This window comes from Ornithorhynchus anatinus, chromosome 8 (genome assembly GCF_004115215.2).
Source record: "Ornithorhynchus anatinus isolate Pmale09 chromosome 8, mOrnAna1.pri.v4, whole genome shotgun sequence".
Taxonomy (NCBI): domain Eukaryota; kingdom Metazoa; phylum Chordata; class Mammalia; order Monotremata; family Ornithorhynchidae; genus Ornithorhynchus; species Ornithorhynchus anatinus.
This window is the reverse complement of record NC_041735.1, coordinates 20,751,035-20,777,440: the sequence shown is the minus strand read 5'-3', so window position 1 is coordinate 20,777,440 and position 26,406 is coordinate 20,751,035. Positions and strand designations below refer to the sequence as shown.

The following is a 26,406-nucleotide window of genomic DNA, read 5'->3' as shown; positions in this document are numbered from 1 at the left end:
AATGATGGGCTCACAGTATATTCATCTTAACTTGTTAGAGAATAAGCTCCGTATGGGCAGGAAACTTATACTTGGTTATTCCATATCAATCAGTGGTTTTTGTTGAGCACTTACTGTGTGCCAAGCACTATACTTTGCTAAGGAGGGTCCAATACAGTAGAGTAGGTAGATGCAATCCCTGCCTTCAAGGAGCTTACAGATTAGCCAAACGTTTAGTACTGTGTATCACAGCAAGTGCCAAATTGTACTTTCCAAACGCTTAATACAGTGCTCTGAACACAGTAAGCGCTCAATAAATATGATTGAATGAATAAAGAACTGGCCAATCAGAAGACAGGTGGAAGGAAGCTATTCCACAGCGTAGCTGTCTTGTGTGCAAAAAATCTGAGTTTGCATTTTCTGGCCCTACTAAACTTTATGAATCAAATATGTTTTCAGTACCAAACAGAATTGAGGTCCGTAATTGAGGGGAGTTATTTTCCCTCGAAGTATACTAACTCAAAACCTTAAAGGACTGTAGACCTGCCAACAGAACAAGATTGAGGGATCATAGTTGTCCAAAGGGGGAGCTTGAGTCAGTAACATAGTATGGTAATTAAAGGGCAAGTGTAGCCCTGGGATGCCAGAATATGTTTATACTGGAAGCTTCCTGGAGTCCCGTATCGAGTTCCTTACCTTTGTGGAAAGATTAAAGGAACTTGGATCACTTATTCGAGAAGTAGCGTGGCTCAGTGGAAAGAGCCCGGGCTTGGGAGTCAGAGGTCATGGGTTTAAATCCCAACTCTGCCACTTGTCAGCTGTGTGACTGTGGGCAAATCACTTAACTTCTCTGTGCCTCAGTTACCTCACCTGTAAAATGGGGATTAACTGTGAGCCTCATGTGGGACAACCTGATTACCCTGTATCTACCCCAGCGCTTAGAACAGTGCTCTGCACATAACAAGCACTTAACAAATACGAACATTATTATTATTATTCGGAGAGAACACTTTGAAGTTGAGGATTCAGAACTTGAAGTCTACAGACTAGGGACCAGCTGCTCTTCCAATCACTACAGAGAACAGAAGAAGAGCCAAAAAGACTTCAGTTGGATACAAGAAGGTATGTCCAGACACTGAGAGTTCCCCAGGGAGGTTATAGAATCTCTGAAGGTTTTTAAGGAAAAGATTCTTATTTGGCTGGGATGGCTAAGTCCTATATAGCAGCAGGCAGGGAAATGATAAAGGAAGCAGCATGGCCTAGTGAAAAGAGCATGAGCCTAGCAGTCAGAGGACAGGTTCTAATCCTGGCTCTGCCACTTGTGTGCTATGTGAGCTCTGCCACTTGTGTGCTATGTGACCCTGGGCAAGTCACTTCACTTCTGGACCTCAGTTCCCTCATCTACAAAATGGAAAATCAATAGCTCTTCTCCCTCCTACTTAAACTGTGAGGCTCATATGGGACCTGATTATCTTATTAGAGAAGCAGCATGGCGTAGTGGATAGAGCATGGGCCTGGGAGTCAGAAAGTCATGGGTTCTAATCCCAGTTTTGCTACCTGTCTTCTGAGAGACCTTGGGCAAGTCACTTCACTTCTCCTTGCCTCAGTTACCTCATCTGTGAGCCCCACGTGGGACAGGCACTGTCCAACCCAATTTACTTGTATCCACCCCAGCGGTTAGTATGGTACCTGGCACATATTAAGCTCTTAACAAACACCATGATTATTATTATTATCATTATTGCATCTATTCCAGCACTTAATACAGTGCTTGGTACATAGTAAGCACTTAACATCTCCAGCTCCATCTATTCTACATCTCCAGCCCTGATTTCTCTTCTTCTCTGCGGTCTTGCATTTCCTCCTACCTTCAAGACACCTGTATTTGTATGTCCTCCCATCACCTCAAATTTAATATGTCTAAAACAGAGCTGCTTATTTTCCCACCCAAACACTGTCCTCCCTTGACTTTCCCGTCACTGTAGATGGCACCACCATCCTTCCTGTCTCACAAGCCCATAACGGTGGCGTTATCCTTGACTCCTCTCTCATTCAACCCACATATTCAAATCCATCCCTAAGTCCCGGTGGTTCGACCTTCACAACGTCGCTAAAATCTGCCCTTTCCTCTCCAGACTGCTACCACATTAATCTAATCACTTATCCTATTCCGCCTTGATTACCAAATTAGCCTCATTACTGACTTCCCTGCCTCCTGCCCCTCCCCACTTCAGTCCATACTTTGCTGCCCGGATCATTTTTGTACAGAAATGTTCAGGCTATGTTTCCCCACTCCTCAAGAACCTTCAGTGGTTGCCCATCCACCTCCGCATCAAACAGAAACTCCTCACCATTGGCTTTAAAGCACCCAATCCCCTTGCCCCCTCCTACCTCTCCTCGCTACCCTCCTACTACAACCCAGCCCGCACACTTCGCTCCTCTAATACTAACATTCTCACTGTACTGCGATCTTGTTTGGCTCGCCACCGGTCTCTCGCCCACATCCTGCGTCTGGTCTGGTAAGCCCTCTGTCCTCCTATCGGACAATTACTCTCCCCCTCCTTCAAAGCCTTATTGAAGGCACATTTCCTCCAAGAGGCCTTCTCTGACTAAGTCCTCATTTCCTCTTCTTCCACCCCCTTTTGTGTCACCCTGACTTGCTCCCTTTATTCATCTCCCTACAGGCCCCACAGAACGTATGTACATATTTGTCATTTACTGATGTTACTGTCTGTCTTCCTCTCTAACTGTGAGCTCATTATGGGATTGTCTTAACAAATGCTATTATTATTGTTCTTATTATTATCATTATTGTTTAGCAGGTATAGCTTACTCCTATATAGGCTATCTTGTGGGAGAGGTTGGGGAGGGCCTGGAGAATGGAGGTGGTGGACTAGATGATTTCTAACATTTTCTAGCATTCATTCAGTCATTCATTCAATAGTATTTATTGAGCCCTGACTATGTGCAGAGCACTGTACTAAGCGCTTGGAATGTACAAATCGGCAACATATAGAGACAGTCCCTGCCCTTTGATGGGCTTACAGTCTAACTGGGGGAGACAGGCAGACAAGAACAATGGCAATAAATAGAGTCAAGGGGAAGAACATCTCATAAAAACAATGGCAAATAGAATCAGGGTGAGGTACATCTCATTAAACAAAATAAATAGGGTGATGAAGATATATACAGTTGAGTGGACGAGTACAGTGCTGAGGGGGTGGGACGGGAGAGGGGGAGGAGGAGAAGGAAAGGGGGGAGAAGAGGGTTTAGCTGCGGAAAGGTGGGGGGGGGTAGGGGGAACAGAGGGAAAAAGGGGGGAGCTCAGTGTGGGAAGGCCTCTTGGAAGAGGTGAGCTTTAAGTAGGGATTTGAAGAGGGGAAGAGAATTAGATTGACGGAGGTGAGGAGGGAGGGCATTCCAGGACCGCGGGAGGACGTGGCCCAGGAGTCAACAGCGGGATAAGCGAGACCAAGGGACGGTGAGGAGGTGGGCAGCAGAGGAGCGGAGCGTGTGGGGTGGGCAGTAGAAAGAGAGAAGGGAGGAGAAGTATGAAGGGGCAAGGTGATGGAGAGCCTTGAAGCCTAGAGTGAGGAGTTTTTGTTTGGAGTGGAGGTTGATAGGCAACCATTAGAGGTGTTTAAGAAGGGGAGTGACATGCCCAGAACGTTTCTGCAGGAAGATGAGCCAGGCAGCGGAGTGAAGAATAGACTGGAGCGGGGCGAGAGAGGAGGAAGGGAGATCAGAGAGAAGGCTGACACAGTAGTCTAGCCAGGATATAACGAGAGCCTGTAGCAGTAAGGTAGCCGTTTGGGTGGAGAGGAAAGGGCAGATCGTGGTGTAGTGAGTAGAGCATGGACCTAAAAGACAGAAAGACCTGAGTTCTATTCCCGGTCTGCCACTTGTCTCCTATGTGGCTTTGGGCAAGTCATTTAACTTCTCAGTGCCTCAGTTACCTCATCTGTAAAATGGGGATTAAGACTGTGAGCCCCTTGTGGTATAGGGACTGGATCCAACCTGATTAGCTTGTATCAACTCCAGCGCTTTAGTCCAGTGCCTGGCAAATAGTAAGTGCTTAACGAATACAAAAAAAAGCCCCTAAAGACTCTGGAAAAATCCTAATCCAGGATTTGTTTGGGGCATATCAGGCCAGGTGACTCTTTTTTTCCCCCAAACTGTATTTTCCTTCTGTGACACTGCAGTCAGGCAGTCGTATTTATTGTGCATTTACTGCGTGCAGATCACTGTACTAAGCACTTGGGAGAGTACCACACAACAATATAACAGATGCATTCCCTGCTCATAACAAGCTTTCAGTCTAGAGGGGGAGGCAGTCATTAATATAAATAGATTACAGATAAGGACATAAGTGCTGCGGGACTGGAGCTGGGGTGAGTAAAGGGAACAAGTCAGGGCGATGCAAAAGGGAGTGGGAGAAGAGAAAAGGAGGACTGAGTCACGGAAGGCCTTTTGGAAGAGATGTGCCTTCAATAAGGCTTTGAAGGGTGTAGAATAATCGTCTGTCGGATATGAGAACAGAGGGTGTTCCAGGTCAGAGGCAGGACGTGGGTGAAATATCGGCAGCGAGATGGATGAGATGGAGGTACAGTGAAAAGGTTAGCATAAGAGGAGTGAAGTGTGTGGGCTGGGTTGAAGTAGGAGAGTGGCGAGATGAGGTAGGAGGGGACAAGTTGATTGAGTGCTTTAAAGTCAAAGGTGAGGAGTTTTAGTTTGATGTGGAGGTAGATGGGCAACCACTGGAGGCTCTTGAGGAGAGGGAAAATATGGACTGAACCTTTTTGTAGAAAAATAATCTGGGCAGCAGAGTGAAGTATGGACTGGAGTTTGGTGAGGCAGGAGGCTGGGAGGTCAGCAAGGAGTAATAGTAATCAAGATGGGATAGGATAAGTGATTGCAAGGTAGCAACTTGGATGGAGAGGAAAGGGTGGATTTTAGTGATGTGAAAGTCTTGTTGTGGAAGTCTGAAGTTGTTGTGTACATTGTTTTTGAGCAGCAAATTTCCAATCCCCTGGATATTTTCCCCCACTGCCTTTCCAAGCGACACAGCAGGAGGCAGGTTTTGCGTTACAGAGGAAAAGACAATTCCGTGAAATACCCTAACGTGTATTACTGGGCTTCTGTTCAGTAATGTCATTAATAATAGAATATTAGCCATGTTGGTGAAAATAAATAGTCATTTCAGAACCTCGATTTCCTCTCTTCACTGTGTTGCTAATCTACTCCAGGAGCCCTCACTGTAAGGGTGAATCGACAGAACGCAAGCATGTTTACATTTCATCATGAGTCAGACATGAACTATTGCCTATTTCCCTGCCAAAAAGTCCAACTCCTGAGATCTGGGAAACCCCTGGCTTACAAGAAGGCCCAGTGATGAGGGGATTATGGATAGGGGATCTTTGAGAAATCCTCTAGTATTTCATTTTTGGTCAGAAGGCATCGATATTTTTCTGGCAGTCATAGCCAAGGAGCAGTGTGCCCTAGTGGAAGGAGCACCTGCCCGTGAGTCAGAGGACCTGGGTTCTTCGCCTGGCTCTGTCATGTGCCAGCTGCGTGAACTTGGGTATGCCATTCTCTGTGCCTCAGTTACCTCATCTGCAAAGGGGTGATTCAGGACATGTTCTCCCTTCTACTTAGGTTGTGAGCCCTGTATGGGACAGGACTGTGTCTGACTGGATTATCTTCTAACTTCCCCAGTACTTGGAACAGTGCTTGATGCATAGTAAGCACTTAACAACTCTTCAACTCTCCCATCCTTCCCAGCAGTATCTCCAGAGGAGATCACCTGTCTCCTCTCAAAATCCACTTTCTCCAGCTGCTCATCAGACCCCATTCTTTCGCGCCTTATCAAAACTCTTGCCCCCTCCCTTCTTCACTCCTTAACAGCCATATTCAACTGTTTGCTCTCTAGTGGCTTCTTCCCCACTGCTTTCACACATGCCCATTTCTCCCCTGTCCTAAAAAAAAAAACAACACTCCCATTCCTCTCCAAACTCCTTGACTGAGTTGCCTACACCCACTGTCTCAAATTCCTCTCCTCCAGTTCTCCTCTTGAACCCCTCCAATCTGGCTTCCGTCCCCTTCACTCCATAGAAACTGCCCTCTCGCAGGTCACCAGCAATCTCCTTCTTGCCAGATCCAACGGCTTGTACTCCATCCTGATCCTCCTCGACCTCTCAGCTGCCTTTGACACTGTGGGCCCCCGCCCTTGTTCTGTAAATGTTATCCAGCCTTGGCTTCACTGACTCTGTCCTCCCATGGCTCCCCTCTTATCTTTCTGGCTGTTCATACTCAGTCTCCTTCATGGGCCCATCCTCTGCCTCCCACCCCATAACTGTGGGTGTCCCTCAAGGTTCGGTTCTGGGTCCCCTTCTATTCTCCATCTACACCCACTCCCTTGGAGAACTCATTTGCTTCTGTGGCTTCAACTATCACCTCTATGCGGGTGATACCCAGATCTACATATCCAGCCCAGATCTGTCTCCCTCTCTGCAGTTTTGCATTGCCTCTTGCCTTCAAGACATCGCTACTTGGATGTCCTCCTGTCACCTCAAATTTAACATGTCCAAAACAGAGCTCCTTATCTTCCCACCCAAACCCTGTCCTCCCCCTGACTTTTGCATCACTGTAGATGGCACCACCATCCTTCCTGTCTCACAAGCCCATAACGTTGGCATTGTCTTTGACTCCTCTCTCATTCAACTTACATATTCAGTCAATCACTAGGTCCTGTCGGTCCCACCTTCACAACATTGCTAAAATGCACCCTTTCCTCTCCATCCAAACTGCTACCACGTTAATACAATCACTCATCTTATCCCCCCCGGATTACTGCATCAGCCCCCTTGCTGACCTCCCAGTCTCCTGCCTCTCTTCACTCCAGACCGTACTTCTACAAAAACATTTAAGATGTGTCACTCCACTCCTCAAGAACCTCTAGTGGTTGTCCATCCACCGCCACATCAAACAAAAACTCCTCCCCATTGGCTTTAAAGCACTCAATCACCTTGCCCCCTCCTACCTCATCTCATCACCTTGCCTCCTACTACAACCCAGCCCTCACAGTAAGCTCCTCTAATGCTAACCTTCTCCCCATGTCTCGATCTCGCCTATCTCCCTGCCGACCCCTCACCCATGTCCTGCCTCTGACCTGGAACACCCTCCCTCCTCAAATCCAACAGACAATTATTCTCCCTGCCTTCAAAGTCTTACTGAAGGCACATCTCCTCCAAGAGGCCTTCCCCAACTAAGCCGACCCTTTTTCCTCTTCTCCCACTCCCTTCTGCCGTGCCCTAACGTGCTCCCTTTGTTCTCCCCCCTGCTCCTGGCCCCACAGCACTTATGTACAGATTTGAAATTTATTTATATTTATCTTGATTCTATTTATTGCTATTGTTCTTGTCTGTCTGTCTCCCCCGATTAGATTGTAAGCCCGTTAAAGGGCAGGGACTGTCTCTATCTGTTACCGATTTGTACATTCCAAGTGCTTAGTACAGTGCTCTCCACATAGTTAGCGTTCAATAAATACTATTGAATGAATGAATAATGTCTGTCTCTCCCCTCCCCAGACCATGAGCTCGTTGTGGGTAGGAAATGTGTTTGTTTATTGTTATATTGTACTCTCCCAAGCGCTTAGTACAGTGCTCTGCCCACAGTAAGTGCTCAATAAATATGATTGAATGAACAAATGTATAACAAAATGCCACAATTATTACCTAAGAAGTGAGCTCCATGGCCAGGGATGTTCAGGTCAGTTGCTCCCTCTCCATTTGGCCCAGGCTTCCCAGTATTGACCCGTTTGGGCTGATGTTCATCTGGGGAAGTAGGGTGGAGCATGAAGAAGCAGTGAATTAATAAAACAAGAAAAATGTAGCCCATGGCCCTTAGGGAACAAATATTGGGGAGTGGAGACTGTCTTTCCAGGAACAGAATTGAATCAGGGTCAGTAGAAATCAGAGTAATTTCTTTCAGGAAAAAAAAATTATATCTGCGGTTTGGTTTTCTGTAGGTTTTCTGAAGAATGCCTGTCTTCTCTGGGAAAAACTGTAGGTAAGTGGTCTGTGTGTCCACATTGAAAGAAAGGGAAAATTTTGTTGTGTGGTTTGGCATTAAGAAGAGGTTCCTAATACAGTTAGATCTGATAAGCAAAAAGGAATGTGGGGAACTTGAACTCAAAGTTCTTTTCTGGGTCCGCTTCTCATCTCAGTTTGCACTGACTCCCCGGGGTTGCACTGACTTCCAAGGTTTCAGTTTCCACTTCTCTGCAGATGACTTTGAAGGATGCCTTGCAAGCTCTGACTTCTCTCCTGCTCTGCAAATTTGCATTTCCTCCTGCCTCCAGGACATTCCTACCTTGATATTCTGCCACCACTCCCTCCTCAAAATATCCAAAACTGAACCGCCTCTTCTTCCCAGATCCTATCCTCCAGATTTTCCCATTGTAGTTGACAGCCTCATCACCTTCCTCATCTATCAGTGGTATTTATAGAGTGCTTACGCTGTGCAGAGCACTGTACGAAGCACTTGGGTGAGTACAATATAACAGAAGTGGTAGACAATTTCCCTGTTCACTAGGAGCTTCAGTCTTTCGTGCACAGCCTGCATTTCTCAAGCCTTGGCTCCTAGACTCTGCCCTATTCAGTCTGTCACCAAATCCTGTTAGTTCTTCCTCCATAATCCCCCCTTCTTCTCATTCCAAATGATCAGTGCACCATTCCAGACCCTCATCATATTCTGCTTTGACTACTGCATCGCCCAGCCTCCAGTGTCCCCTCCCTGCAACTACAATCCCTACTTCATTTTTATGGAAGTTGCTTTTCCAGAAAAACGCATCTCCACTCCTCCAAAACCTCCAACGGTTGTACATTCCTCTCTTCATCAAGCAGAAACCCTCAGCCATTGGCTTGAAGGCACTTAATCAGCTGTCTTTTATTTCTCTACTTACTCTCTTCTCCCACTATACCCCAGCTCACACTCTTTGCTCACACTCTTTCTTACTCTCAAGCCGACCCACTCACTGTACCTACTCTCAAGCCGACCCACTCACTGTACTTCATTCTTGTTTCTCTTGCCGTTGACCTCTTACTCACACCCTCTCTCCTTCCTGAAATTCCCTCCTCCTTCTTAGCTGACAGACTACAACTCTCCCCATTTTCAGAAGCCTTCCCTGATTGAGTTCTAACCTTTCCTCCTAATTTCTATTTCAGCATTTCCACGTCAGTTAGCACTTAGGCACTCACAACTCTCTCCCTCCCCTCCACACTTGCCACCTGATATATATACACATATATATCCTCCTATGATATATATGTACATTCATTCATTCAATAGTATTTATTGAGCGCTTACTATGTGCAGAGCACTGTACTAAGCACTTGGAATGAACAAGTCGGCAACAGAGACAGTCCCTGCCGTTTGACCGGCTTACGGTCTAATCGGGGGAGACGGACAGACGAGAACAATGGCAATAAATAGAGTCAAGGGGAAGAACATCTCATAAAAACAATGGCAACTAAATAGAATCGAGGCGATGTACATTTCATTAACAAAATAAATAGGGTAATGAAAATATATACAGTTGAGCAGATGAGTACAGTGCTGAGGGGATGGGAAGGTAGAAGGGGAGGAGCAGAGGGAAATTGGGGGAAAAGAGGGTTAAGCTGCGGAGAGGTGAAGCGGGGGCAGTAGAGGGAGTAGAGGGAGAAGGGGAGCTCGGTCTGGGAAGGCCACTTGAGGAGTTGAGTTTTAAGTAGGGTTTTGAAGAGGGGAAGAGAATCAGTTTGGCGGAGGTGAGGAGGGAGGGCATTCCAGGACCGCGGGAGGACGTGGCCCAGGGGTCGATTGCGAGATAGGTGAGTCCAAGGGACGGTGAGGAGGTGGGCGGCAGAGGAGCGGAGCGTGTGGGGTGGGCGGTAGAAAGAGAGAAGGGAGGAGAGGTAGGAAGGGGCAAAGTGATGTAGAGCCTCGAAGCCTAGAGTGAGGATTTTTTGTTTGGAGCGGAGGTTGTTAGGCAACCACTGGAGGTGTGTAAGAAGGGGAGTGACAGGCCCAGATCGTTTCTGCAGGAAGATGAGCCAGGCAGCGGAGTGAAGAATAGACCGGAGCGGGGCGAGAGAGGAGGAAGGGAGATCAGAGAGAAAGCTGACACAGTAGTCTAGCCGGGATATAACAAGAGCCTGTAGCAGTAAGGTAGCCGTTTGGGTGGAGAGGAAAGGGCGGATCTTGGCGATATTGTAAAGGTGATACCGGCAGGTCTCGGTAACGGATAGGATGTGTGGGGTGAACGAGAGAGACAAGTCAAGGATGACACCGAGATTGTGGGCCTGAGAGATGGAAAGGATGGTCGTGCCATCCACGGTGATAGGGAAGTCTGGGAGAGGACCGGGCTTGGGAAGGAAGCCATATATATCTCATACATATATGTATTCATCTGTTAGGATATTCTATTACATCCTCCTATCTGTAATTTATTTTAGTGTCTTTCTCCCCCACTAGAAGATCAATTCTTTAAGGGCAGGAATCCTTTCTAATTCTGTTGTAGTCTCCCAAGCTTATTAAAGTGCTCTGCACAGAATAGGTGTTCAATAAATACTATTGATTTATTAATTGACTGTGCCTTGGATTACGCTACCCCTCCCAATCAGTCTCACTTTGGCATCCACATGATAGAGGGTCTCAAGCCAGGTGGTGCTTTGGTCCTCATTTCTACAACACCCACGCATTTCTTCTTGACTCACCCTCCTCTGACCCCACCCCTACTCAGTTCTGGTCTGCCTCAAAACAGGTGTATTAGCAGACCATGCTGCCTAGCCCCCCAAGATTATCCTCTTTAAAATGGAAGGTTGTTGGACCCAGCTTCCCTTCCCTTCAATAGGGTAGCTGGGTGGGTGGGTGTTAGGCGTAGAAAGATAAAAAGACAAGGGATGTCAGTTTTCTTAGCTCCTCTGGACAAAGGGACAGCACCTGGTTGTATGTGTTTGCAGGGAACATCGCCCGGGTCGTGCCCCATGGACTTCTGGTGTTCTTCCCGTCATATCCCGTCATGGATAAAAGCCTTGAGTTTTGGAGGGTGAGTGTCTTTGTCTTTTTCTTCGTCTGGTTCTTTGAGGCCAGCTGCCTGAATCGTAGCCCAAAGCTGCCTATCCAGACCTGCCAGCCCCAGTAAAAATATGAGCCGGCTCCTTCTGGGTCAGACCATTTTCAGTTTCTGACTGGCCCCAACACACCATAGGAGGAACATTCAGGATCTGTCAGTTTCGTCGCAAGGGATGCATCTTCTCTCATTTCTGTCCCTCATCTCTTTTCAGATCCCTAGTAAACCTTCTGGAACTGTCAACCAGGAATCTATACACGGTTTTAAGCGCTGGGGTAGATGCGAGCTAATCAAATTAGGCAGAGTGCCACATAGGCCTCATAGTCTTAATCCCTAAGGCCTCATAGTCTTAATCCCTATTATACAGATGAGGTATCAGGCACAGAGAAGTGAAGTGACTTGCCCAAGGTCACACAGCAGACAAATAGCGGAGCCTGGATTAGAACCCTGGTCCTTCTGACTCCCAGGCCTGTGCTCTATCCACTAAACCACCTATGACATTTCTGACTTCTCCTTTTAGTAATCCATTGTGAACCCATCCCTGTGAATGTCTCCAAGTGCCTCTTGAACCTGCTGATATTATCTAACTGCCATTTCCTGTCTTCTGCATTTCATGTGCTTACCAGCCACTGGCAAAGACACATTTCCTTCTTTTGTCTTGGTCTTCTAAGGAAGATGGTGAATTTGGGTTCTAAGTTTAAGTATAGCTGAACCTCAGTAGTCAACTCACAAAAGGATGTGAAACCCCTTGATGTAGTTATTTGTTGTGAAAATCTTCCCCTTGCCTTTCTGTAAGAGGAGTGCCACGTTTGCATGACTGTTAAGAATATAAGAATTAGATGGATCTGTATTGATTGTGTGTTTGTGCTTAGTTTAGTTTAGTCATTAATGCTAAATTGGTGCTTAGTTTCCCCTCTAGACCTTGAGCTCCTGGGCAGGGAACCTGTCTACCAACTCTGTTATATGTAGTCTCCCAAGTGCATAGGACACTGCTCTCCACACAGTAAGCACTCAGTAAATACAATTGATTGATGAAACGATTGATTGGAGGTGACATTGCCCTAGGCACTCTACAAAACAATTTAGGTACGTCCCTCTCAACTAGGAGTTTGTAATCCAAAACTGACAACACAGTCCTCTCAAAAGACAACAGACAACTGAACAACCGTTGAAAAACTCCACCTAATCAAAGGAAAAAATAATACTGTTTCCCAGCAGAAGAATGTGTATTTTCCTAGAGTGCCGAAATTAAGGGAGTTGTTTTCCTTATAAGGGGGGATGTTCAGAGTGCAGGGAATCTTCTAGTCAGGAAAGGAGTGTTTCTCCTGCATTTTTGGAAGTGTCTAGGTAAAAAAGGGGGTATTACATATTTTAAAAACATGGGAGTTACCATTCTGGAGACCAGCCTAATGCATTTGACCTTGGCTCGACAGGCCCATGATTTTGCCAAGAAGATAGAAGATCTAAAGCCAATGTTTGTGGAGCCAAGAAGCAAGGGGGGCTTCACTGAGGTTAGTAAATCTGGTCGAGCAGGTCAGGACAGCTTTTCTGCTGTCTTGGCTCTACCCCCATTTTCATTCTGTGCCTGAAGAGCAGCAGTGGATGCATTAAACTTGCCTTTTCTAAGATCTCACTCCTAAATCAAGACTCTTGAGAGCCTGCCAATTTCACTTCCTCCCAAGATGGTTTTCCTCCCTCGATGTCTCTCCTCTCCTTCCTCCTTCATGGACAGTGTGTGAGTCTGTTATATGATCTATGGTCGGGGAAGAAGAAGGAGAGAGCTTTTAACAACATCTGGAAAGTCCTCTGGCAACATGTCTGATGTCTAGCCTAACTTGTCTTCTAGGTCATCGATGCATATTATGAAAAGATAGCTTGCCCCAAGTCCAGTGGGGCGACTTTCTTGGCGGTGTGCCGGGGGAAGGTATGTAACTCTCGTGTCAAAAATAGTAGATACAGATCTACTTGTTGGTCATTCACTATCAGAAGCCTTCAAAATTCCCTCAGCCCTCTGTGCCCCTCCCTGGTCCCAATTCCCCTGCAACGTGAGGAGGATTTGGCTTGCTGTGGAAGAACTTCTGGTTGGGTTCCATCCTTTGTAAAGCCAACCTCATCACCCCCACTGGGCCACCTGTTTGGGCCCCTTTCTGAAGGAGCGGGAACCTGACTCTTCCCAGCCCTGTCTCTGACAACAGACCTGCTCTGCTCTCATGAACCTCAGGAATTCTGAAGGTAGGATGGGCAACAGGTGCACTCTGGCCACCCACTTTGCTCTCTTTTCCCCCCAGCTCCATGGTCTTGCCCAGTCCTGGGTTGAAGTCAGAGAGATTGTGCCCAGCTGAGTGTAGCGGAAGATATAGCGTCGGGGCAGATTTGGGAGAGAGTGCCGCTGCCATCGGCTCCTGGGGCAGAATCTGTCCCCGATTTGGTCCTAGGAAGTGGATCGTCCTCTCAGTGCCAGTTTAGAATCCAAAGGAATGGCTGGATGGGCAGCACCCACCTTTTGCCTTGATCCTTCTGCATGGGCATCTCCTGAGGCAGGGGTCCAGGGAGCTGGCCCTCACTCTGACCCATCCCACAGGCCAGCGAGGGCTTGGATTTTGCGAACATGAACGGCCGAGGGGTCATCATCACCGGTCTCCCGTTCCCGCCGCGCATGGAGCCCAGGGTCATCTTAAAGATGCAGTTCCTAGATGAGATGAAGGGGAGGAGTGGAGCTGGAGGTCAGGTAAGAGCAGGGGTCTTCCCTCCTTCTTCTCTCCCTGCACTTTATCGTGCACATTTTCGCCACGCTCAGGTGCCTGTGAGACTCTGAGTATCCAATTTTCCTCTTCCTCCTTGCTGCCCCGATCCAGATTTGGGATTCCCTGATCACGGAAGTAATTGAGAGGGGGAGGGGTCCGGGAAGGGATTTTCCTTGGAAATTTTGCCCCTAAGAGACCTGAAGTAAGGGAGACTGATGGAGAGTATTTAAATAAGTGAGTTGGAGACCCAGTTCAAGATGCTGAGACTCTAACTGTGGAATTGGAGAAGGTTCTCAGGCAAGATATACCCACACTCCTCTTTGGTCCTTGGGGCACAGTTGGCCAAGGAACCTGAAGTGTGGGGGCCAGTGGGTGGCATCCCTGACCATGGCAAGAGGGCCTATAACTTCCATCCGGGCCCTCCCTGGCCTCGGTGAATTGGGGACAGCTGCATGAAACATCCTCACCCCGTAATGCCCCTGGTGGTAATATTTTCTCTGAGTATATTATCTACTTCCCTCATAAGTTTCTGCCCTAGATACTGAGGGAGGGTGGTGGGGTTTGGTGAGAAGCCAGGAAAAGAGTGGTGTTAGGAGAGTTACCTTGCACTATTCGTTGGTAACTGAAATTACCAAGACCAGCTAGGAAAGGTCTCGGGGCAGGCATTTCCAGAGTTTGGTAGAAAAGACCTCCCTGGACTGGAAGAGGGGTTGTAGGTCCACGTGGTGAGACAGAAGCTGAGAAGAAAAACCGGCCCCTCCCCGAAGCAAGTCCAGCTTTGGCACCGGAAAATCATCTCTCACTCTCTAGTACCTGTCAGGACACGAATGGTACCGGCAGCAGGCCTCCCGGGCAGTCAACCAGGCCATTGGCAGAGTGATCCGGCATCGCGAGGACTATGGGGCCATCTTCCTCTGTGACCACAGGTGGGAGCACTGGTGAAGAAAGGACCTCCGTACTAGAGGGTGTTCTGCTAAAGACCAGTGGAGTAGCAATATATGTGCCTCCTTCCCCTTCCCTTCCCTTCCCCCTCTGAATGAGAATTTTCCACCTCCCAATTGGGAAAACCTGCATGTTCCCCTGATGGGCTTTATGACCTGGTTCACGATTGTAATAATAATAATAATAATAATGGTACTTGTTAAGCGCTTACTATGTGCCAAGCACTGTTCTAAATGCCGGAGTAGATACAAGTTAATCAGGTTGGACGCAGTCCCTGTCCCACATGGGGCTCACAGTCTTAAGTCCCATTTTACAGATGAGGTAACTGAGGCACAGAGAAGTGAAGTGATTTGCCCAGGGTCACACGACAGACTAGTGGTGGAGCCAGGATTAGACCCCAAGTCCTTCAGACTCTCAGGCCCAGGCTCTATCTGCTAAGCCATGCTGCTTTTTAAGAAACTTATATACTAGATATATCCAAAGCACTCAGAAGGGGTATAAAAATGTACTGGAGGTTGCCCTCTGGCTTGCTCAGGGTCACCACTGAGCCAAGGTGTGATGGGGACTTTATTTCTCTGCAGATTCTGACACTGGCTGGGGTTGGGGCCATTTCCCCTCCCGAGTTCTTGTAACATGAGTTCAGGAGGTGAGTTTGTAAGATTCCTCATAGAGATTCTGGGAAATGAAGCAGGTCTTGGAGTGGGCCATCCATGTGAGATGTGACTTTTGAGCTTGTCTCTTACTCAGCCAGACTGTTCTAGCCAGAGTATCAGGAGCTGGGTGTCTTGGCAGCATGCGTGCACACATATACACAAACACACACACACAAGCTCTTTCTCCCTCTCTCTAGCACTTTCTCTCTTCCTAGCTCTCTCTCTCCCTCCCCGCCTTGTGCTCTCCCTCTCTCTTCCTCTCACACAGACACACACAGACACATTCTGTAGCTCTCTTTCTCTAACACACACACAATTCTCCTGTTTTCCCAGTTCCCTCACATTTCCTGAAAAAGGAACCATGCTATTTCTATGCAGACCATTTGGTCTGAGCTTTGCGCATGGCTTCTTCATGTGTTTACTTACAGCTTAGCTACAAAGCTGGATGGAAGCTTCAGGCTTCAGTTAAAGCCCTCCTAGCCGCCTAAGGGAGACCCAGTTGTTGATACAGGCAGCCAGACTTAGCAGGTTATACTTGCTTGATTTGCCTTAGTGCTTGTGCCCTCCCCCGCCCTCCCACCCCCCCCGCACAGAAACACTCACCCTCACCCCCAACCTTGGGGAATGCCTAACTGTGAGCCTCACAGTCTGTCCAACCACACATTAAGATAAACCAGTCAGGTCTCACCACAGTAGGATGAGAAGCAGTGTGGCCTAATGGATAGAGCTTGGGCCTGAAAGTCAGAAAGACCTGGATTCTAATCCCAGCCCTGCCACTGGTCTGCTGTGTGTCAGTCAGCTTCTCTGTGCCTCAGTTACTTCATCTGTAAAATGAGGATTAAGACTGTGAGCCCCATGTGGGACATGGACTATGTCCAACCCGAGTAAATTGTATCTACCCCAGCATGTTAGTACAGTGCCTGGCACGTAGTTAATGCTTCACAAGTACCATTTAAAAAAAAAAATGACCGAGCAAGAAGGATCTGGTCACCACTCCTCTCCTGGTCTCATTACCCTGTTCCTCCATCTTTCTGTTGGTCCCCATCTCACAAGTCTGTTGCAACCCTGGCCTTTCCTTTCCTTTCTGGGCATGTGGCAGGGTAGGAAGAGGTTGGGGGAAAACAAGGAAAAAACAGTCACTGACTTGAGGGAGAACTCTATAGTTAGGTCTCTTCCTCTCTCCTGTCTCCTTTTCTCTTTTTCCTCTCTCTCCAGCCCCAGGGTAGTTGTGAGCCTCTAATCAGGTCCGGAACCTTGCATATTCGGTACCTATGATCAGGGCCTTGAAAACTTAATACCAGCCAATTCTCTAGAAGGTGTTTCCTGAAGATGAACGGTGATGTCCCTCCAGCCCAGTGTCAGCAGGGAAGGCAGAGGAGGGGGGCAGATTTGGACCCACTGTCAAGTACGGCAGGACCCATACCCAATTTGTGGGCCAGAGACTGTTGGTAAGGCTAGGTCCAGCCTGGGTGAAATACTAGCTCTCACCAAGGGAATGTTCTCCAAATTGCTGCCTTTGTTTGCCAGGTTCACGAACAGTGATGCCAGAGCCCAGCTGCCCTCCTGGGTGCGCCCTCACGTAAAGGTGTACGATAACTTCGGCCACATCATCCGGGACGTTGCCCAGTTCTTCCGGGTTGCGCAGAAAATCGTACGTCCCGCTTGGTGCCCCAGGGCCAGGCTCTCTTGGGATGGTTAGGGTGGGAAGGCTCAGGGGACTGGATGAAGGTGGGGATGGTGATCATGGGATGAGGGAATGGAAGCTGATACATCCCAGAAGGGAGCACCATCAGTTTTTCCCAGGTGGGGCTGAGACTGGAAGGAAGTAGCGTAGCCTAGTGGAACGGGCACAGGCGAGGGAGTCAGAGGACCTGGGTACCAATCCTGGCTCCATCACTTGTCTGCTGTGTGGCCTGTTACCTCTTCTGTACGATGGGAATTGAGATTGTGAGCAACCTGATTATCTTGTGTCGACCCCAGCTCTGAGTACAGTGCGGCAGTGGTGGGGAGATGCTGGGAGACTCGGAGTCCTCCAAAACGGGTCGGGGAAGAGGCCCGTCCCGAGAAGAGGCCACTAGTAGGGAAATGCCCTTCCGCTGTCTGATGGAACAACTTGCCTCCAACGGGTACAGATGCCCATGCCCTTCCCCCGGGCCACCATCCAGAGCCCGGCCGGAAGAGAATGCAGTCCTGCTGCCTATGGTTCTTCCAGCTCCCTCCTCTTGCCCAAGAAGGCCAAGAGCCTGGATGTGCACGTTCCCAGCCTGAAGAGAAAATGGTCAGGTGGGTATTTTCCCGCCCAGGTCACGTGAGGGAGATAGGAAGGTGCTGGTTCCTCAGCCCACAGACTCTCCGGGTCTCGCAGGACCATCCACCTATGTGCATGACCAGTGGGGCTCTGCCACTAACGGGGAGTTAGCAAGAGGGGAGAGGGAACAGTCAGAGGAGAAGCAATGTGACCTGATGGAAAGAGCACGAGGAGAGTGGCACAGCATGGCATAGTGGATAGAGCATGGGCCTGGGAGTCAGAAGGTAATGGGTTCTAATCCCGGCTCCGCCACTTGTCTGCTCATTGACCTTGGGCAAGTCACTTCACTTCTCTGGGCCTCAGTTACCTCATCTGTAAAATGGAGATTGAAACTGTGAGCCCTACTTGGGACAGGGACCGTGTCCAACCTGATTAGCTTGTATCCATGCCAGTCCTTAGTACAGTGCCTGGCACATAGTAAGCACTTAGTAAATACTATAATCATTATTAGTAGTATTATTATTAGCACCGGGCTGGGACTTGGGAGACCTGTGTTCTCATCCCAGCTCTGCTGCCAACCTGCTGTGGGACCCCGGGCAAGTTCCTTAATTTCTCTGAGCCTCAATTTCAAGTTCCTTAATTTCTCTGAGCCTCAGTTTCTTCATCCATAAATTGGGGAGAAGTGGTTGGTGCATACCATAGTTAGTATTATTATTAGTCAGTCATGGAGAAGCAGCTGACCTAGTCGAAAGAGCATGGGCTTGGGAGTCGGAGGACCTGGGTTCTAATCCTAGCTCCGCCACTTCTCTGCTGTGTGACCTTGGGGTAACTTCTTTGTGCCTCAGCTTCCTTTTGTAAACTGAGAATTAAATCCTACTCACACTTACTTAGACTCTGAGCCCCAGTGTAGACAGGAAGCTGATGATCTTGTATCTTCCCCAGCACTTAGTACGGTGCTTGGTGTATAGTAAATGCTTATCAAGGACCATAATTATTATTCAGCCCGTAGCATTAGAGGCTGTGAAGAATTTGCTCCTCTGTCCAAATTACAAATGGAAAAAACAAAGCCCCAGCCCAGGCAGAGAGCACTGGTATATCGGGTTCCCAATCAGAATCCAAAATTAGAAGTCAGCTTTCCTGTTTGGAAAACAGGCACCAACAATTTCTCAGCCCCTTGACAAATCTTCCCACCTCCCTTGCCATCCCAGACCTATGTGTTTCTGCCACTCATGTAATATAAGCTGCTCAATTAACTGATCAAGAGACCATTTGTCTGGCCAAATTGAAGAGGGGTCCACTGGGGAGCCTGGGAATGAAAGAGCAAAACCCCAGGAGGTGGTGGAAATCAAAGAGATTATACCAAGGTCAGTGGGGTCAGACACTTATATACGTGGGTGTTTCTATTATGAGGCAAAATGGGCTACTGGTTTCCACCGCGCCACAATTTCTTAACCCGGTGTGTTGTGTAGTCAGACTTGATCATGCTGGCTCCAGGATGGTGAGGAGCTCCCCTTGCATCATAAACAGGTCTCTGTTCTCTCCATCCGCTTTCCCACCTGGCCCTCTTCAGTAGATAAACAGTCAGAGGGAGCCTGAGAGAGGCTCTGACAGATTCCTAGAGAATGCTTCCTCTTCTTTGGGTTCACTTGAGTATAGAATGAGCCAGCTGACCACCCTGAGTAGGACATGTAATATGTGAGTAGGCGGTGGTCCAAAAGAGCTCCTGATCGTTAGCAGATGCACTCCTAAATGTAGCAGAAGCATTCTTGACTCTGACTTTGGAAGAATTAAGTATCTAAGCAAAATTTAACATGACCGTGAAAATCTGACTGGCCTGGGATTGTGCGGCCAAATTTGTGGTGTTCTCAACCATGCTTTGTGCCCCAGAACCTGAGCTAGAGAAGGACAGGAGGCAGGATGGTCTAGTCTGGGAGTCAGAAGACCTAGAGTTCAGTCCCAGCTCTGCCCCTGACTTGCAGCACGACCTCAAGCATGTCATTCAACCACTCCGTGCCTCCACTCCCTCATCTGTAAAATGGGCGTGACAGTATCGGACCTGTGAGTCAGAGGACCTAGTTCTAATCCCAATGCTGCCAGTTACTTGCTGTGTGACCTTGGTCAAATCACTTCTCTTGGCCTCAGTTTCCTCAACAGTGAGCCCCAAGTGGGACAGGGATTCTGTCCAACTTGATAACTTGGTTCTTCACCAGTGCTTAGAACAGTGCTTGACAGTAACCACTTAACAAATGGCATAATAATAATCATAACAATTACAGAGCTGTTTGTTAAGTGCTTATACTCTGTCATGTGCTGTTCTAAACAACGGGGTTGATACAAGACAACCAGTTCAGACACAGTTCCTTTCCTAAATGGGACTCATTCTTAATAGGAAGGAGGACAGGTATCAAGCCCCCATTTAACAGATGAGGAAATTGAGGTCCAGAGAAGTTATGTTACTTGCCCATGACCACACAGCAGGGAAGTGGCAGGGCTGGGATCAGACCCCAGGTCCTCTGACTCCCAGGCCCATGCTCTTTCCACAAGGCCACACTGACTGTTATAAGAATAACACCAATTTATTCCTCTCTTGTCTCCACATTTCTGCATCCTCTTACTATGTTGCGGGGATGTTATGAAGACAACATGAGAAATGATGTGGAAGTGCTTTGGAAAAATCAAAGCACTCTCAAATTCAAGGTGTCAAAAGGGCTTGGTAGGGAGAATCATTGATGGTAGAGATAGAATTAAGAGATTCACCATATGGCAGAAATGAAGAGGATAAAGTGTCTTTCGACCTGAAGCTACATAGATTAAAAACCAGGTCAAAATGCCAAAGAAAGCAATCAGTCACCAGTATTGAGCACATACTGTGTGCAAGGCACTGTTCTAAATGCTTGGGACAGTACAATAGAATTAGCAAAAATGGTCCCTGCACTCAAGAATCTTACACTCTAGCAGTGGAGTATAAAGATATGCCCACTAGACTGTAAGATATTCAATATTCAATTTATATTATATCTGTCACTAAATCCTGTTCAACCTTCATAACGTGGCTATAATCCAGCCTCTCCTCTCCACTCAAACTGCCACCATATTAATCCAAGCACTTATCCTGCCCTCCCTTGATTACTGCATCAGCCCTTCTTGCTCATCTCCCTGCCTCCTGTCTCTCCCCACTCCAGTCCATACTTCTCCATACTTCACTCTGCTGCCCGGATCATTTTTAATAATAATAATAATGTTGGTATTTGTTAAGCGCTTACTATGTGCCAAGCACTGTTCTAAGCGCTGGGGTAGACACAGGGGAATCAGGTCGTCCCACGTGGGGCTCACAGTCTTAATCCCCATTTTACAGATGAGGGAACTGAGGCACCGAGAAGTTAAGTGACTTGCCCAAAGTCACACAGCTGGCAAGTGGCAGAGCCGGGGTTTGAACCCATGACCTCTGACTCCAAAGCCCGTGCTCTTTCCAGTGAGCCACGCTGCAGTCCATGTTTCCCCACTCCTCAAGAATCTCCAGTGTTTGCCCATCCACCTCTGCATCAAAAAGGAACTCCTTACCTTTGGCTTTAAAGCGCTTCGAAAACCTCTCCCCCGTCTTAGCTTAGCCTCCTTGATCTCCTACTACAACTTGGCCTGCCCACTTCACTCCTCTAATACCAGCCTACTAATAGTACCTCATTCTCGTCTATCTCACCACCAATCTCTCGCCCACATCCTGCTTCTGGCCTGGAATGCCCTCCCTCCTCATTTCCGACAGACGATCGCTCTTCCCACTTTCAAATGTGTACTTGTGGCACATCTCCACCAAGAGGCCTTTCCCAACTATACCTTCATCTCCCTCTTCTCCCACTCCCTCCTGCATCACCCTTGCTCTTGGATTTGCACCTTTTATTCACCTCAGCCCCACAGCACTTAGGTACATCTCCGTAATTTATATTGTCTGTCTCCTCCTCTAGACTATAAGCTCACTGTGGGCAGGGAACGTCTCTACCAACTCTTACAGTGTACTCTCTCAAGCATTTAGTATAGTGCTGTGCACACCGTAAGCAATCAGTAAATATGATTGATAAGCTACTTGAGGGCAGGGATTGTGCATATCAACTCTGTTGTGTTATACTCCCTCCCAAGTGATTAGTTCAGTGCTCTGCACACAGTAAGTACACGAGTAAATACCATGGATTGATTTGCACATAAGTGCTTACAGGTATGTGTGAGTACCTAGTTGTTTGGTGATATAGAAGTGCTAAAATGGCAGTTGTGGGGCTTGGGTAGAGGGTGAAGAATAAGGGATTAATCAGAGAAGGCCTCCTGGAGGAGATGTGGCTTCAGAAGGACTCTGAAGATTGGGAGAGCAGTGGTCTGCAGGATGTGAACAGAGAGGGACTTGCAGGCAGGAGAGGGGACGTGAGTAAGAAAGAGATCAACAGCAATAGGATTGGAGCATGTGGCACAATGAGGAGCTTGAGAAGACTGAAGAGCTGAGGTGTAGTGGGGGAAGAGAGTAGGTAACTAGGAGGGAAAAGGTGCTGGGGTGTCTCCCAAGCAGGCAGAAAATCATGTGGAGAGCTGGTGGCTGGGATGGGGGAGAGGAGTAACAGACTATTTTTTTTACATCTCCAAGCACTTGATTTATGAGAAGCAGCGTGGCTTAGTAGGAAGAGCCCAGGCTTGGGAGTCAGAGATCGTGGGTTTTAATCCCGGCTCCGCCACTTGTTAGCTGTGTGACTTTGGGAAAGTCAATTAACTTCTCTGTGCCTCAGTTACCTCATCTGTCAAATGGGGATTAAGAATGTGAGCCCCACGTGGGACAACCTGATTACCTTGTATTACCTTGTATTTACCCCAGTGCTTAGAACAGTGCTTGGCACACAGTAAGTGCTTAACAAATACCATCATTGTTATTATTGTTGATGGTGATGATGAGGAAAAGAGCTAGTTGAGTTCCTTCAGGCCAGTAGTCAGGAATTTTGTGCTGCTTGAGGAGAGGAATTGGCAACCATTTGAGTGGAGAGAGCTATGCAGAGCAGAGTTTTAGAAAAATGATCTGAGCAGCAGAATGGAGATGGGATAGTCAGTATGTGGAGAGATCAGCAAGGTGGTTGGTGCAGTAATCAAGCCAGGTTATAATGGGTACTTGGATCAATGAACATTTGATTGGAGAAGAAGGGATCGATCACGGAGGAAGGAACCACCGAATTGGATGGCTGACCAAATATGGGGTTGAAAGAGAGGAGTCAAGGATAATGCTGAAGTTAGACCATCGGCTCCTCTTGAGCAGGGATAGACTCTTCCAACTCTATTATATTGGACTCTCCCAAGCACTTAGTACAATGCTGTGCAGTCAGAAAATGCCATTGGTCGATTATGGGCAGGATAGAAAAGGAGGATGGTGTTATCGTCAATTGTGATAGGAAAGTTAAGGAGGCAGTTAGGATCTCAGTTTTGGACCCATTGAACTGAAGTTGCTGGTGGGGCATCCAGGTAGAGATTTCATGGAGGCCGAAGGAAATGTGAGACTGCAGAGAAGGAGAGAGGTAGATAGGGATTCATCCGAGTAGAGGTGGTAGTCGGAGCCTTGAGAGCGAATAAGTTCAAGGCAGCTGCGTGGGAATGCAAGGAAAGACACAGCACCGAGACCTCACAGAGCCTCTCACTATAGACCGCAGAGGGAGGCTAAGCATGATCTGGCCTGTGAAATGATCTCCTGAGTCAGATTCCAGGATTCTATCAACCTGACCCCATTCTCTTACCCCATAAATCTCCAGGAAATACAGGAAGCTTCTAAAAAGGCCTCTTCTTCCGCCCCTTGGTGAAAATGCCATGCGGTCAGCACAGTTCCCAAATTTACTAGGTTTCACTTCTGACCCTTTGGCTCTTTGAGCTCTGTGTTTTCCCTTGAAAATATGCCAGACTGTCCCAGCAGACTCAGAAGAGCTGTGGGAGCCTCAGACCAAGGCAGGGTGGGGACATCTGGCCCTAGATTAGGGGATTTATTTGGGTTCTGCTGAGGAATCTCTCTGGGAAAGGAAGAACGTTTCAAAAGAGAGTTCATCTCTCCATTCCCCTCTGCCCACTCCCACTGTGTTGAGCCCCAAACCTTCTGTCTGTGGAAATGAGGGATTTGCACTGTCGACATTTCCGAGGGACCAGGGGTCACCTGTCATCCTGCATTTGCCCAGGACCCCCGGGGGACGGGGACGGCGCTGCCAGCCTGTGCGTGGAATACGAGCAGGAGCTGAATTCCTCCCGGAGGCAGCCCATGGGACTCCTGGCCGCCTTGGATCACACTGAGAAGAGAAGGGAGGACCTGGACGAGTCCGAACCCTTGCCCAGGGAAGAGAAGGTAACTTTTACCCAGCTAGCTGAACGGGCAGGATAGGCCAAGTATTTAGACAGGGCGGGCTTGGCATCATCTTCTTTCCTTCCTTCTGGCACCCCACCTTGCCTGGCCCTCTGCTTGGCCAGATGTCTCCCAGAGAAGCTGCGATTCTCCAAAGCCCAATTCGCTGTTCAGAAGAAGCAGCTCCTTCGCTGTTCATTTGCGACCAGGACCTCCAGAAATCCAGCTGCTTCTGACCCCAAACACAGCTAGGGTACGTCTTGGGTCAACCTGGCAAGTAGGCTCAGGGGAACCCGGCTTTCTCAACAGCTGGACCGTCTTTCGGGACCCCTTCTTCCCCATCTTCACGTGGCTCAGTGGAAAGAGCACGGGCTTTGGAGTCAGGGCTCATGAGTTCGAATCCCAGCTCTGCCACTTGTCGGCTGTGTGACTGTGGGCAAGTCACTTAACTTCTCTGTGCCTCAGTTCCCTCATCTGTAAAATGGGGATTAAGACTGTGAGCCCCACGTGGGACAACCTGATTCCCCTATGTCTACCCCAGCGCTTAGAACAGTGCTCAGCACATAGTAAGCGCTTAACAAATACCAACATTATTATTATTATTATTATCTTCGTGCTTCTGAGAACACCCAGGCACCCCATTGTTCAACACACCTCTCTCCAGGAATCTTACGTTGGGGGGAATCAAGCAGTGGTATTTATTGAGGACTTGCTGTGTGCAGAGCACCATACTAAATGCTCGGGAAAGTACACTATGATAGAGTTGATAGAGACGATCCCTGACTCACAAAGTATACAGTAGTCCAGAGATCTGAGAGTGTCTGTTATTTTTCGTGCAGGCTCAGCGTGTCTCTACACTGTCCCTCCAGTATGAGAAACGGCTGACAGATGAGCAGAAAGGAGGCAGGAAGAAAATCAAGATCGTCGCCAGTGTGGTATGTGTGTGCCGAACCCCGAGGCACAGTGTTCTGGAATAATTGTGGTATTTAAGCGCCTTCTGGGTGCCAAGTATCGTACTGAGCGCCGGGGTAGATAACAAGATCACCGGGTCCCTTGTGGGGCTCACATGGTAAGTAGGAGGGAGAAAAGGTATTGAATCCCCGTTTTACCGATGAGAGACCTGAGGCCTAGTAAAGTGACTTGCCCAAGGTCACGCAGAATGGCTGAGCCGGAATTAGTCATCTGACTGCCAGTCCCGGGCTCTATCCACTAGGCTACGCTGCTCCTCTGAAGACCCTGTGTGCTCCCGGGACATGGGTTGGGCTTCTTCACCTCGGGGAAAGCCTTCTGCCCCCATTGCAGACCAGGAGACTGCAGCCTCTTGGAACTGGGATGGAACCCGGGAACTGGACGGGCCTCGGAGGGCCTGACTACTGACCCCGTGAGCCCGCTCACCTTGGAAAGCCTGGGTCACAGACCGGGTTCAACTTGTCTCGATTGAAGTGGAAAACAGTGTTTGCGGTCAAATATCTGATGTGACCACAACGTTTACGGAAGTTTTGGGGGTGGTTTTTTTTTTTGGCTCCTTTGGTGTTTTGTTTCAGTCTGCTGGCAGAGGCCTAGGGGTTGGTGGGTTGATTAATCACCCATCTTCAGTCAGGACAAAAAACAAAACTCCTAACCATCAGATTCAAGACTCTGTCAGCTCACTAACTCCTACTTATCTGCTCTCCTCTGCCACCACCCCCTGGCTGATTGTCTTTACTCCTCCTCCTAATTTTCCAGCACTCTCTACTCTCCTGCCTCCATCCCATGGCTCATGCCTTTTCCTTCTGCCAGAACGCCCTCCCCCCTTCAGTTTCACCGAACTGTGTCCGGTCCCTTCTTTCAAGCCCTCAAAATACACCACTTCCTCAAGGGCGTATTCTCTGATTAATCTCCTTAATATTCCCAGACAAGCCATCCCCTCGCTCCCCTCAACTCTTGTAAATTTTCATTTTGTTTGCTCATTTCTATTACACATAGCTATTTTTCCCATTCCTAACCCTAGTATATATGTCCATCTCATGCCTTCTGACTCCTCCATTTAGTTTGCAAGCTCCTCCAGGGATTGTATCTTTTTATTCAGTATGTTCCCAAAGTCCCTTTTATAGGTTTCTGCACATTGTAGGCATGCAGTAAATGCCGCCTGCCAAGCCACTACTGCTTTCCCTCTGTGTGCCCCTAACCGTTTACATGTGTTTGTCCTTGTGTCATCCTCCCCGGCCCACGTGGGGGTGTCTGGGTGGGTCTTATCCTCTTCAACCTGGAGGGGGTGAGGAGGGGCATATGTGTGTGTATGTGTTCCTTTTTATCATGTACATCTGCCACTTTATCCCCAGCCCCAAATCCACTTTGCCCCAAGTTGGCCCCGTGCTGAGAATAAAATGCCCCCAAGCTCTGAGTAT

General features: G+C 48.2%; 1 protein-coding gene across 5 annotated transcripts in view; it reads left to right on the top strand.

The window, feature by feature from the left end:
* The window catches only part of RTEL1 (regulator of telomere elongation helicase 1), a 92,670-nt gene that overhangs the window by 48,628 nt on the left and 17,636 nt on the right, over nucleotides 1-26,406 (top strand). For all 5 annotated transcript variants that reach the window (XR_003761483.2, XR_003761482.2, XR_003761484.1 and 2 more), the window contains 10 exons: nucleotides 8,006-8,046; nucleotides 10,980-11,065; nucleotides 12,523-12,600; nucleotides 12,936-13,013; nucleotides 13,671-13,817; nucleotides 14,644-14,759; nucleotides 16,956-17,079; nucleotides 17,561-17,711; nucleotides 23,859-24,022; nucleotides 24,859-24,954. Coding sequence is in view for 2 of the 5 variants with exons in the window: in XM_029070430.2 (XP_028926263.1) it covers nucleotides 8,006-8,046; nucleotides 10,980-11,065; nucleotides 12,523-12,600; nucleotides 12,936-13,013; nucleotides 13,671-13,817; nucleotides 14,644-14,759; nucleotides 16,956-17,079; nucleotides 17,561-17,711; nucleotides 23,859-24,022; nucleotides 24,859-24,954 (1,081 nt within the window). In the remaining 3 variants the exon portion in view is untranslated. The remainder of the gene's footprint in view (nucleotides 1-8,005; nucleotides 8,047-10,979; nucleotides 11,066-12,522; nucleotides 12,601-12,935; nucleotides 13,014-13,670; nucleotides 13,818-14,643; nucleotides 14,760-16,955; nucleotides 17,080-17,560; nucleotides 17,712-23,858; nucleotides 24,023-24,858; nucleotides 24,955-26,406) is intronic.